General features: G+C 37.8%; 1 protein-coding gene across 1 annotated transcript in view; it reads left to right on the top strand.

Moving 5' to 3' along the window:
- LOC102097566 (glutamate dehydrogenase 1, mitochondrial) overlaps positions 1 to 11,933 on the top strand; it is a 29,403-nt gene extending 17,470 nt beyond the window's left edge. Inside the window, exons 6-13 of the mRNA XM_065067600.1 lie at positions 1,962 to 2,141; positions 3,702 to 3,839; positions 4,905 to 5,042; positions 5,166 to 5,246; positions 6,080 to 6,203; positions 7,476 to 7,567; positions 9,871 to 9,933; positions 10,571 to 11,933. Of these exons, the coding sequence (XP_064923672.1) occupies positions 1,962 to 2,141; positions 3,702 to 3,839; positions 4,905 to 5,042; positions 5,166 to 5,246; positions 6,080 to 6,203; positions 7,476 to 7,567; positions 9,871 to 9,933; positions 10,571 to 10,690 (936 nt within the window). The 3' untranslated portion in view covers positions 10,691 to 11,933. The remainder of the gene's footprint in view (positions 1 to 1,961; positions 2,142 to 3,701; positions 3,840 to 4,904; positions 5,043 to 5,165; positions 5,247 to 6,079; positions 6,204 to 7,475; positions 7,568 to 9,870; positions 9,934 to 10,570) is intronic.
- Positions 11,934 to 13,251: the final 1,318 nt, after the last annotated feature.

Here is a 13,251-nt window from a genome sequence, read left to right as displayed (position 1 = left end):
GAGACAGGACAAACAAGGAGAATATTATTGCGGTGTGGAAAGGAGTTAAGAAACAAGCAAAAGTTCAGTGTCTGAACTTTGCCAGCTATGTTCACAGATTATTATTACTAATATAGGAGCCTTTAATGCTAGCTGTAAGCCATTTTACAAGCTTCTTGAAACTGTAGACTTTTTGTTTTTCCCAAGATGTGTTAAACATCTTTTGATTGACTTAAAACCAGAGATTTTAACATTTTGACGTCGACTGTGGTGGCTTCAAGAAGACCGAGACCTGCCCTCACCTCATGCTCTGTTTTCTTGCCAAACCACGCAAGTCTTTAATAACTACTGTGTTAACTGTTCCAGAAAATCCATCTTAAGTTTCTGGATCACTAAATTATCTATGGCTGAAGCTTTTTATTAAATTAATCCTTTTCATTCTTCTGTACTTCCTCACACATCCAACTGACTTCTGGGACATGTGAAGGGACTTCAATAAATACATTCTCATGTATGATTGGAGGGTGTATTTCTTTATTAGTAAAACATATTTCCTTTGTGAATGCATGAAGACTAAAATGTGGTTTCAATCTCAAACACAGTGAAAACCTAAAAATACATCAGAATTCAGGGCCAAGTTGTTCCTGGCCCAACAGCACACTTCTTGTGCATAGTCGGTGTGCCAGCAGAGGGAGCACACGGCTGAATGAGAGCAACGCAGCTACATTTTGGGAAACTGACTTCGGAATTTTGTGGCAAGCCGAGCATCACTTTTATTGTTTTTAAAGAGGGATTATCTTTGGCTTTACATTGTTAACTCACTATAATTTTCAAATAATAAATCGTTTTTGTTTCCATTGTGGCTCTAGTCATCTCCTGCCATTCTGCCTCTGCTCAATTTTGGCTGCTCCTTTCCTTCCTCTCATCAAGCATCCTGCACTCACGCCACAGGCATGCAAATGCATTTGGCACAAGTGATGGAGGGAACGGAGCCTCCCAGTGAATGTGTGGTTGATGGAACAGAAACCCATCCGGCTGCTGGCAGACTCTTTTCAGTGGATCCCCTTTCAGCCCTACTCTTTCACTTGTGTTGGATGCCAAGCCACTGTGTGACTGTGCTCCCAGGGTGTGGGAACCAGGGGTGGCAGAAGAGGGGCGCCCAAACAGCGTCTCATTTGGAAGATGTTTTTTCAAATTATTAATTTCAATTTGAAAAATTAACTCTGGTTTTAAATAGTCTATTTTAGCTAGCTGTCTAGCATATGGAAAATTTAATTTTATTACCACTAAACTAATGATAGAGGCTACATTGTATATATTGCTTTTCTGAATAAATGTCGTAAATACTTGCCTAACTTTTCCCATATGACCTTTGTACTGTAGACTTTCCTCTGAGATCAAACATCACTGTATTCTGACAACAGGAAGGTATTTAGGCCTGTATTGTTGTTTCTAAATAACTGGATTTGGTATAAAAGAGCATTGAACACTTTTTAAAGATAATTAAACAGCTTTAGCTGTGAACAGTCCAAGGATATGTCTAGTCCCTTTAAAAGATAAAAATGTCAAGAATAATGATGGAAATTATGGCTGTAATAGGAGCTAATTTTGAGAAACACACCTCTCAAAGCTTTTTCATTCATCAAAGGCCTGGTCTTTGCTAACAGTGCAGCAGAGATGTCACCATATTTAATTAGCCACAGACTGAAGTTCACATATACACTTAAATGCAACAAAAAATTTACAGAGCTTGTCTAATAATGTATTGCAAAACTTTTCCATCATCTACTGGAGTAGTTCTGAGAAGCTGTTCACACAAGCTCAGGAGGGAAATCATCTTTACAAACTGAATGTATATAAAATGTATAATGTTCTGATTTTCATGATTCCTTGTTTCCCTTATCTCTAAAGTGTACAAAACTTCTTACTACAGCTGTTCTTTGGTCAATTCCGTAGCTCACGTGTCCTTTACTATTTTACAGGATATTAATGCACATGCATGTGTAACTGGTAAACCCATCAGCCAGGGTGGGATCCATGGGCGTATATCTGCAACTGGTCGTGGTCTCTTCCATGGAATTGAAAATTTCATCAATGAAGCATCGTATATGAGTATATTAGGAATGACTCCTGGATTTGGGGATAAAACATTTGCCGTTCAGGTAACTTTTTTCTTTCAACTGCAGGGAAAAAGCAGTAAACTTCCAGTAAAGCTACTTTTAAAAAGGGTTGTAGCAATAAATCCTGTTAGGGTTTTACGACTTCCAAGTTAACCTTTACTCTCAAACTTTAGAAACACTTTTCAAGCAACATAGCTGCCCTTTATTTTGGACTCTTAAAAACTGAACTTTTGATTGCACTCCACAGGCAGAAAGCCAAATCTCCAGCCTTTATAACCATAGGTTGCAAAGAGCAAAGTGAAATACTAATACAGGAGTTCTTAAAGGCATTGCACACTTTTCAATGAGCCATGACACTGTGTCTGCTTACACAAAATTTGTTGCACTGTTTTGTAATAAATAATTTAGGGAGAGAGGGGATTGGCAGTTATGTTCTTGTTCCACTGTGGAATGAGCAGTTTGAAAAGTAGAAACCAATAACTTATCCTGAATTGTGGAGTTGAATGTATGTTTTCCATGTTCGTAAGACTTCAGGATTGGTGTAGTTGAATTTTGAAGGGGCTTGGTATTTGGTAATATAGGTTACCATTCTTAACAGTTCAAATAAATAACTTGTTCTGTTCAGCTTTGAAGAGTATGTTAAATGGAGAATTTGAAGCATGATTTTGTTGTTGTTAGTACCACTGCACTGGTGGTTAGAAATAGCAGAGTAATTGTAACCTCCAAGTTGTCCTCTAGTTAAGAAGTGGGTTGAAAACAACACCTCTGCCCTGCGGGGGCCCAGCAGCACACGCCTCCTCCTGCCCTTTGGCAGTTTCATGCCTGACAGAGGGTTCACCAGCAGGCACTGAGGTACAAGTTACACTGGAAACACGGCCAAAAGAGTAGCTGAAGATTCATCTAGGAAAACGAAGATACAGCATTGCAAAGAAACTTAGAGCATAATGAACTGTTGTACTGAAGCTTACTTCTAATATATAAACAAAAATTCTAAATATAATCGGAGATATGTTATACAGGAATTTAAAATTCAACTTTTTTCTAGTATAGAATGTTACTGCAAACTTCTGACAAGGATCGTTTGACCTTTTGGTCTGCCATGTGTTCCTTAACTTCCAGAATGTTGAATAATGGGCTGGAATTAGGTATTCTACACCTATAAGTGTGTAAAACATGCTAATGAAATGCAAGATTATTTAACTTTCTACAGGACCACTTAAGAAATGTATTAGAAATTAAATAGCTTCCTACTAGTTTGTGTGCTTTAATGTGAAGAATTAATTATATTCTTGGTTAATGCTTTGCATTTTGGGTTGGTTTTACACTTGTAAGCCTTCCTTATCCAAAGTAATTTAGAATATTTCCTGGCTTGCAAATATTAGTCAAACCTTGAAGTGGTCATACAGAAATCCATTAATCCCTCTAAGACAGTGCAAGTTGTAAAATAGATACACACAATGTTCCTATGTTGGTAATAATGCTAAGACACGCCAATAGATGAGAAACTATTTAAAGCTATTCAAAGCTCTAAAAGCTTTAGCAGTAATCATCATTTCAGTTGAAGGGCTAACTACTTTTCCCTTTCTCTTTTTCCACCTTCAGGGATTTGGCAATGTGGGCTTGCATTCTATGAGGTACTTGCATCGTTTTGGAGCAAAGTGTGTTGCTGTTGGAGAGTTTAATGGTTCTATCTGGAATCCTGATGGGATCGACCCAAAGGAACTAGAAGATTACAAGCTGGTATGAAACTTAGATGAGAAGAAATAGTTTCATTTTGGTCAGCTTTGCAAGCACATATGATGACTGTAGACTGGTGTTAACTTGTGATATTTAAATCATACAGCAATTAGTACTTAGAAAATGGCTTTAAGAATGTTGAATCTTCTGGCTTTTTCCTTATCCCAAATATGAATGCAGGTGGTACTTTTTTAACCATTTGACCTGACTCTCAGAAAACTGGCAAGGCTCCGCATGTGTGCAGGCAAATTACTTTGGTTTCAGAATCAGAATTCGTGATTATTTTTTCTTTCTTACAACTAAACTAGGGAAGATGTCTCAAGGAACCAGGGCAAGGAGGTTCCTGAAAGGATTCTTGACTGAAAATGACAATCGTGTGGACATCCTAAACTTTAAAGTGCACTTTTGTTGCTTCTTGCCTATTGGATGTTTCTGAAAAAAATGAAACCGTCTGGCAGTGTGACTTGAATACGTCATTCATGATGAAAATGGTTATGGTCTTTTTATTTCAGTTTCTGAGTGAAGCAGTCTTGAGGGGACAGTCCGTGAGTTTCTAAGGGGCTTATTTGATATGTTGGTAGGTCTTCTTTTACATAGGGAGTATTTGAATGTCTTTATCATCTCCTTTTTCAAAAGGATGAAAATATTTTGTCACTAAACAAAGCCTATCATTGTGGTACTGAATTTTCAAATGGTACTTCTAAATCTTATGTGATGGAACTTATCCTTTGAGTAGCAGACTGGTGGGTCATTTCAGTTGTTTGAAAACTATGCTATGTATTTTAAGACTTGAGAGGGACCATTTTTTTTAAGTACTCCAGAGCCCAGGTGGTTGTCAATATCTTTGGCCAGAGAGCAGTTACGTCTCAAATCATAGGAACTTTAACTGTTATCCAAGCTTTGTAGCTTGCTTTTTATGCCTAATCTAAGTAAAGAGAGGAATTACATTATGTGCTGTCTTTCTAGTACTGTTGCTTCTCCCTTTCTTTTTTTTTTAAATTAGAAGAAGGAAAGGAAGTAATGAGTGTGCATACACTAAAAACACACCGGTTTGTTTCCTTCAAACAGCAACATGGGACAATCATGGGCTTCCCTAAGGCACAGAAACTTGACGGCAGTATTCTGGAAATAGACTGCGACATTCTCATCCCTGCTGCCAGCGAGAAGCAGTTGACTAAGGCCAATGCTCACAAAGTTAAAGCAAAAGTAAGCTGGAGAGTTCAAATGCAAATGAAAAATAGGGAAGGCCTGTTTAAGTACTAACATTCAATAATTAGCACAGATAGAAACAAACATACATCTGAGTTACTCTGCTGTGATTCCTTTCAGATTATTGCTGAAGGTGCCAATGGACCTACGACTCCTGAAGCTGACAAGATCTTCTTGGAGCGGAATATCATGGTTATCCCTGTAAGGTTCTATTATGACCTTTGATTTTCATTGCAAGGGTAATATTTCTGTGAATTGTAGCATGATGTTATTTATTGACAGCCATTTATTCTCTTACAGTGGTCTTTAACAAATGATGTTTAGGAAATGGGTATCAATGTTGCTAAAGATGGGTAATTATTACTTAAAGATCTCACTGCAACTGTAAATGACCAGAGATAACTATTACATGAAGGCTATGGATTTGGAAGAGAGAACAATTGACAATTGGTTCTTAAATCTGCAGTTTTGCGTTTTGGAGTATTAACTGACATTTGCCCAACTAAATAGTCCACTAAGCAAAGGAAGGCGGCAGAGTAAATACATTGGCCGATTTGTAAACGTTGTGTCCCTGGGTGGTGCTTTGGCAGATCTTTGTATCATATATTGCAGAGAGTAAATGTTGCCTATGGTGATCATTTGAAAGAATAAGACCTATCCAGGTATAATGATAACCTGCTACCAGAGAGTGTCCTGATCAAGTGATATTGCTAGAAAGAGTAGCCGATCTTCAGCTTTTACTCACTGAGATGGCCTAAGAATACACTAATTGATTAAAAACTTGTGCTAAAATAAAAGAAAGTAGTCAATCAGGCACACCTGAATTTCATGTGTTCTAAAGTCAAGCCCTCTTAAATCTGTAATCTCTGGACTGCAGAAGAGATTGAGTGCTGTCATGTAAGTATAACAACTGGATTGTCTGCTGTACTGCAGCTTAAACTAATACTTTGTATATAATATTTATGCTTTCTTAATACAATAGAGTTGTCATTCTCAAATGGGCACAATTCAAGACATTTACTATTTCTGTGCAGGATCTTTACCTGAATGCTGGTGGTGTAACAGTATCCTATTTTGAGTGGCTGAAAAACTTGAACCACGTCAGCTATGGCCGCTTGACTTTTAAGTATGAAAGGGATTCAAACTACCACTTGCTCAGTAAGTGCTTTTGCTCACTGTTTAATTAATAGATTGGACTAGCATATACCAAATGTGGGAGAAATGAATATAGAACTATTTTAAATGCACCTCAAGTTCCCACAAGTCTATAAATGCTGCATACTGGAGAGCAGGAAATATTTGATAGGTTAACTGATGTTCAACTCTAATGACTTAAGTTAAATACATACTTTTTCAGTTAGCTTTTAATACATAAAGAGGTACTTTCCTCAGTTTTGTGTAAATACCAAACTCAAACCACTTATCTGAAACATGTATTACTTCTTAATAAACATCTTTCATCTGTATGCTTGGAATTTGAGATACATCTAAAGTTTGGGTGGGTAACATTGTTCTGCACGTCCAGCAATAGGGGATTTCTATAAAGGGCAATAATATAATTGGTACAAGTGCTGTAAAAATCTGCTTGTGGCCTACAGCTCCACTCCAGGGTCATTCTGTGCTTCCTAATTTCTGGGTCAGAATATGGATTATGTGGAGAGAGGAAGCTTACTTGAGAAGAACTGTAGGATATTGCTGCATTTTAAACAATATTCTGTAGAAAACATGAGACTCTTGGGGCATTGTACTTAAAAAACATACATCTGAATGTTTCTTAACATAACCTTTCCTCATAAATGAGACCTTTCAAGGTGCTTCTAAAGTGGTTGAGGGTTATGGCAATTCTAATTGAAATCCCTATCTTAACTTCAGTATTGTGTCATCTGAAATACTCTGTGATGTTGTTTAGGAAACCTTACTAATTAAATTTCAGTAATTAAGATGAAGTAAGTATAATTTCAAAATCCCAGAGCACTACTCACGTCCTAAAGAAAATCTAAAATTCCACATGGGCTTTTTTCTTAACAAGTAGTATGTATGGAAAGTGCAGTAGGAGATAATTGATTGCTTTAACTTCAAGAAATATTTTGTTTAATGCTATCTATAAAGTTAGGAAAGTTAATCCAGATTACTCTATCAGCTTTCTGCGGTTAGCAAAGTGGGATCAGTAAATCCACAGCTGTTTGCCATGTGACTGTACTATAGCAGTATTACTACTAATATTAGAGGCATTCACCTACAAAAACAGAAAAAAATCAACATCTTTCCTTTTTCTTAGCAAACAAAATAAGATTACTTTTTCACCCCCAGCCCCTATAATTTGCATTTTATGCCACTGAATGCTGGAAGTCCTGGGGTCAGCTCCTTCATTAGGGAGCACGTTCTTCTCCTTACCGGTTACCTCTTGCCTCTGCTTTTTTTGCTTTCTAGTGTCTGTCCAGGAAAGCTTGGAAAGAAAATTTGGGAAACATGGTGGAACTATTCCAGTTGTGCCTACAGCAGAATTTCAAGATAGGATATCGGTAAGTAGTTGCTGTTGGTTTTTTTTACTGTTACAGCGTTCTGGTATTATAACTGAATTTTACCATTTACCAGTTTTACCATTGTAGCTATCATGGAAGATTTTGCCCCAGGCAAGGCGTTAGTACATAGTTAGCCTGATGGCCAAACGAATAAAACAAGCAAGTGATCTGAACTGCTTAGGAATACTAGAAATAAGGTATTTTTTCTTTCTTTTACTTGAGCCCATACAAAATACCTGCAATATTGTTAAAAAGCGTAAGTTTTAATACAAATGTGTTTTGTGTTTTTAAGTAGTGCTAGATCGCATGTTGCTGTTCATGTAGGGTAGTTTTTCAGAGCAACAGACTATCTCCATTGTTAAGACAAACATGTGGGTTGGTTGGTTGGTTGTTTTTTAACAGGCAGGGTGCAGGGCATGATTCCTTTTGCAGGCTAGTAAGGAAAACTCAAAAGCCTGTGTTTTTTCCCGATGTTTTAGTTTGCTGTGAAATACTTGGTATTTCTGCTGGCTAACCTGATAAATATGTAGATTCTTTGAGCCCTAGCTATCACAGTCTATAGAGCTTTTGTAGTGGGAAATACTGCCTCAAACATGACCTGAATTTGTTTTGGAGATCTTGTTGCTATAGGTTGCCTGGATTTCCAAACAGCTTTCAACAAAATCTCACACCACAGGCAGTTTGGTATGCTGTTTCTGTAACTAAAGTGTAATATAGATGAGAGCTGACTGAAGAATTGTGGAATGTTCTTTTAAAACTGAATTAATGAGCAAAAAAAATGTCAGGTGAAATTTCTTTTTATCTAATGTGTAACAATACATAGTGGGGAAAATTTCCTATAAAATTATGGGCTGTGAGCTCATACATTTGTATTCACGTGGAAGACCTGGATGTAATGGCAAAGTATACACTGAGAAGTCCATTGCAATCAAAAACCAAATACAGGGTTCAAGATTGTTCTGAAGGGAAAAGAATAAGACTGACTAATGATGCCATAATATCAACCCAGAGTGTGTCTGCCTTCTGAATACTGCATGCAGGTTACGTCTCTTTATCTTCAAACATCGTAGAGGTGAAGAAAGTTCAGAGAAAGATCACAAGAATAATCAAAAATATGGAAGCTTCTCATACATGGAACAATGAACTAATCTAGGTCCTATTGTCCTGGAGTAGTCCTGGGGTGGAGACCGTGATCTGTAGAATGAGTGGTGTGAAAATCGATAGGTATGGATAGATTGTGCACTGGAAGGAAAGGAGAAAGAGGATGACGTGCTGTCAAACAAAACCAGTGAGGAGCAGAATGAAGAATGGGGATGGTTCCTGGCACAGCTGACAGTTAAGATGTGGAATACCAGGCCCAAGGCATGTGTGGAAGCTAAAAGGGTTGGTCAGTTTGCTTTTTAACACAAGTTCAAGAGAATGTGGGACAAATGATTGGGGGAGACAACCCAGTGAGTTGTGAAAAACATTAAACCATCCTTCCTCAGGAAGAAATTCGGGGAAGTGCATGTGAACTTGGGTCACTGTCAGTTGACAGAAACAAACTTTAGCCTGATCCAGTAAGATGCTAGCATTTTCATAAGTGTCAGGCTGAATTAGTAGCATGATAGGTAGGTTCTGTGACTGAAAGGAATTTCTGTGATCTTTTAAATACAAGCCATAGAAACTGCCCTCATAATTTCTACATCCATCCCAAAATGGTATTTGAGGAAAAGCATGTGTTTTGTGAAGCCAGGTCTGAAATTACTAGGAAGTTATAATAGTCAGATGATGGAACACTGAAGCTGATAGTCTGAATTAGGATGGTTCACCTCAGTTACTTGTTGTTCTGTGTATTTAAATTTTAATAGGAACAAAGTTATTGTGGAGTCCCTCAGGACTAATACAGTGTTGAGTATGTGAACTGGGGACCCATACCCTTCCTAAAACCTGACAGTCTTCAAAACAATTGGAAGTAGTTTCTATAGGTTAACTCTTGAGAGCTTTTTTGTTTAACATGTACTGTGTGTTTTGAAGGCTGAAAACAGTAGTTACATCAATTAAAAAATGTTAACATTATACATCTAGCTAAGCATATAAAAGACTCCAGCACTTATGTATGAGGTTTCAGAAGTGAATTGGCCATAATTAGCTCTTTGGGTAACACAGTGAAGGCAATTTAGTTTCTTACACCAGTCATCACAAGAAAATGAGCAAGCAAGCTTCAGTAATTATGGCAATTCAGTGTGTCATTGTCGCCGATACATGACTAGTACCTTTTTGTGTTCTGAATTAAACTCTGATTTCATTTCCTGTTGTTTCAGGGTGCATCGGAGAAAGACATTGTCCACTCTGGGTTGGCTTATACAATGGAGCGTTCTGCCCGGGTAAATATTGCATTAGTAAATGTACCTATAGGAAAAAGAACTTATGTGGCTTTGCAACATTTTTGAACGTGTGGTACAGAATTTTTTAGTAATTAAAGGAGGAGATAAACAGTTCATGGTAATGGAAATCACTGTATGAGGTATTTCTGCTCTGTGCAGGGATGACCAGCTCTAACTGACTATAGTAAACATTAGAGACTAATACATGAAATTGAAAGGATTTTCTAGTAGGAGCTGTAATAAGTAGAAACTTTTTAGTTGTCCTCCTGTACCTGACTGATCTGGGGTACATGCCTTAGAGTGCTTTACTTTGTAATCAGCAGTTTTAGATTAAACCCTTTACACAGTATTTTCAGTTAGTGGGGCAAAGACTGCTTGAGACATCTTGTCTCTCCCTGTATCTGAGGTATACATGGATCCAAGACCTGAAAAGAGGCAGTACAGTAAACTGGGAAAGATTTTCTTCTCTTTCAGATCTCAGTTGTAAGTGGAAGCAAGAAATTTTAGACTTGATCGTCAAAGGATCTGAGCTCTGATACCAGTCTAGCAGCTCTTATAATTTAGATCCTCTAAGCAAATCTAGTGTAGTTCCTATGGAGAAACTTGCGGAAGTCACACATAACCTTTTCTGTTTCAGCAAATCATGCGTACTGCCATGAAGTATAACCTGGGTCTGGACCTGAGAACAGCTGCCTACGTCAATGCAATCGAGAAAGTCTTCAAAGTGTACAATGAGGCTGGCCTGACCTTTACATAAACAGGCCATTACCGCTCCTTATTGTATCCCATCCCTCTCATCGTTAATGTTCTCTCTTCTTGAGAAAGCTTATCACAAGTTTACATGTAACCACAAAATTTTCTTTTCTTCTGACATAATAGTGGATCCTATTCTCAAATAGTTTCAGTCCGAACTAGCCTTTTTTACAATAAAAATCCATGGATTAGGAAGTTGTATACAAGTATGTATCTGAAGATAACAGTTCATCTGCACTTGTGGGGGCCATTCTGGGTATTTCGCCTACAAAACAAAATGGTACATTTTATATACAGAAGAGTGGTCTTGCCACTTGGGCCGCTTCTCAGACTTCAGATCAGATACTGTACTAGATGAGCACTTGGCTCATTATTACTTCATGCACTTTTGTTTAATGATGTAATTTTGGCTTTGGCACTTTCAGTAAGGCCTTGTATGATCAATGCTGTGGCATTGTCAAAGGAAGATCGGGCCTCCAGCAGGGATTAACTTTGACAAGAGTTTTATTTTTATTTGTAGAACAGCTTCAGGCCTGATTCTCTTTAGGCAATGTTTTTTTGTTTAACTGTGCTGCTGTTACAGGACTGCCTTTTATTGCTTGTTCAAGCTAGTTTGACTATCACCATGACATGTAGAGGTGACAGACTAATATTTTTGTAAGCTGAAACTACTAAGCAATTCAAGTTATGTTTTTAATCCAGTATCTACATAACTATTCTGACTATAGGTTGTTTCCTTTTTTTAAAAAAAAAAAAGTCTGAATCTGGTAAGCCATCATACATAGTTTTTTTGGAATTCTGTTTCAGTCTCTTCCTTTCAGAGGCTTTTTGAAAATCAGATATTGCCTCTGTGAAGAACTACAGTGAAACTGAACCCAGAAGTCATTGGCCAAAGTACAGAGGAGCTAGAATGCTGCTGCAAACTTAATCCACTGTCTTAACACACACAGCCTTTTCTTTTTTTTTTGTTATCAGGAGGTCTTGAAAGTTTGAAACATATTAGAGTACAACAAAATGGACCTCACCACAATATTGGATCAAGCACAGTTTTTAAAGTGTAAGGCTTTTGTCCAATGGAGTCCCCTTGAAGTGCCAGATGTTATTTATGTAATGAATATGAATGTTTTTTTTAAGAGACAACTAGTCCCTCCCAGAAACTCATGCTTTTTTTCTAACTACTTTGTAACTGCATGACATAACCTGGAGAGAAGAGCAGTTATTAAAAAAAGTTGACCTTTCCAAGCCTACTATGCTGGTGTATTACTATTTTCTATTTCATGCAATAGCTTTCTGTAGTTACAATCAGCCTGTGAATCCTCACAGCACTTGTTTATTCATTACATGCCTACTGATAAGATACTGTCTCTGAATTATCCTACAGGGCTCACTAATACAGATCTCAGTCTCTTGAACTTGCCTGTCAGCAAGACTTTCGAAGTTGGATATATTTGGTAAATCATTTCAGGTCTCTACTTTGTCCCCTCAAATTTGTGTGAAGAACTATTCTAGTAGTTAGCATAGAGCAATAAACCCATGTGATGCATTTAACTAGTGGCTTACTCCATCGTATATGCTGATATCCAGGGTTATAAAACTACTTACAAATCACTTCAGTGCAGTGTATATATGTATTAATATATATACTGGCATTTAGTTTTTAAAACATGAGAACCCTTTGAGCACAAAAGAATAACTGTGATCTATGGGTGGATCTCTAAACACGAAACCTGTATCTTGGATAATCTTTTTCAATGCAGTTTTTATGTACACATTTCTTAGACAGTAAAATGAAACTAAGATTTATGCCTGGCAAATTGCAGCCTACTTCCACCAAAACTCGGAGGCTAAAAACCTCACAGAAAAATCATTGTGTTATTGAGAAAGAATCTTAAAGGCCTAGTTGTGTTATCTGGCAGCAAAGTTGTTGAAAGCTAAGTGCAGTAGCTAATTTACTGTCTTTCTGCCCCTTTTCCCCACCTCATTTTCTCCCCTCTGCAGCTAGTTAAGCACCTCTAGTTTGGCTCTGCAAACTTGAAAAATGAGACCCTTTCAAATGTTGGAGCATACGGAAGGCGGGCACAGCCAGCTCACTGGGTTGTCTTCTACTTCCTACCCCACTTGAAGAAAAAAAAATCTCAAAAGCTGCACAGTGCTTGAATTCCCCAGTTCATTAGCATCTTCTATTCTTCTACACTCACATGTTAACACTTCCCAGGATGTCTTGAAAGAAAGCAAACCTACCGCCTGGCATGACTTTACCCAATCCAGAGATGGGTCCTTAAGGTTGACTGGATTTCTCCTCAGCCAACTTGACAGCAATTGTTACTGACCTCTTGTTTACAGGGTCAGTGGTGGGGACACACGAGACATGAATCTGAGCATATCCAAGGGCTGGTATAAGAATAACCTGCGGAGATTCTTGAGGAGGTTGATGCCTGGAGTCTGACTTAAGATTACAGCACATCAGCTGATTTGCCCTTTGCTTGTAGGTGAACACCAGAACCAAACTGCATCAGTGAATCCAGACTTCTTATGAGGGCCTGTTACAAAGTGGGCTTCTACACT

The sequence above is a fragment of the Columba livia genome, chromosome 6 (assembly GCF_036013475.1).
Source record: "Columba livia isolate bColLiv1 breed racing homer chromosome 6, bColLiv1.pat.W.v2, whole genome shotgun sequence".
Classification (NCBI taxonomy): Eukaryota; Metazoa; Chordata; class Aves; order Columbiformes; family Columbidae; genus Columba; species Columba livia.
The sequence above is the reverse complement of the archived record's forward strand: the minus strand, read 5'-3'. Positions and strand labels throughout refer to the sequence as shown.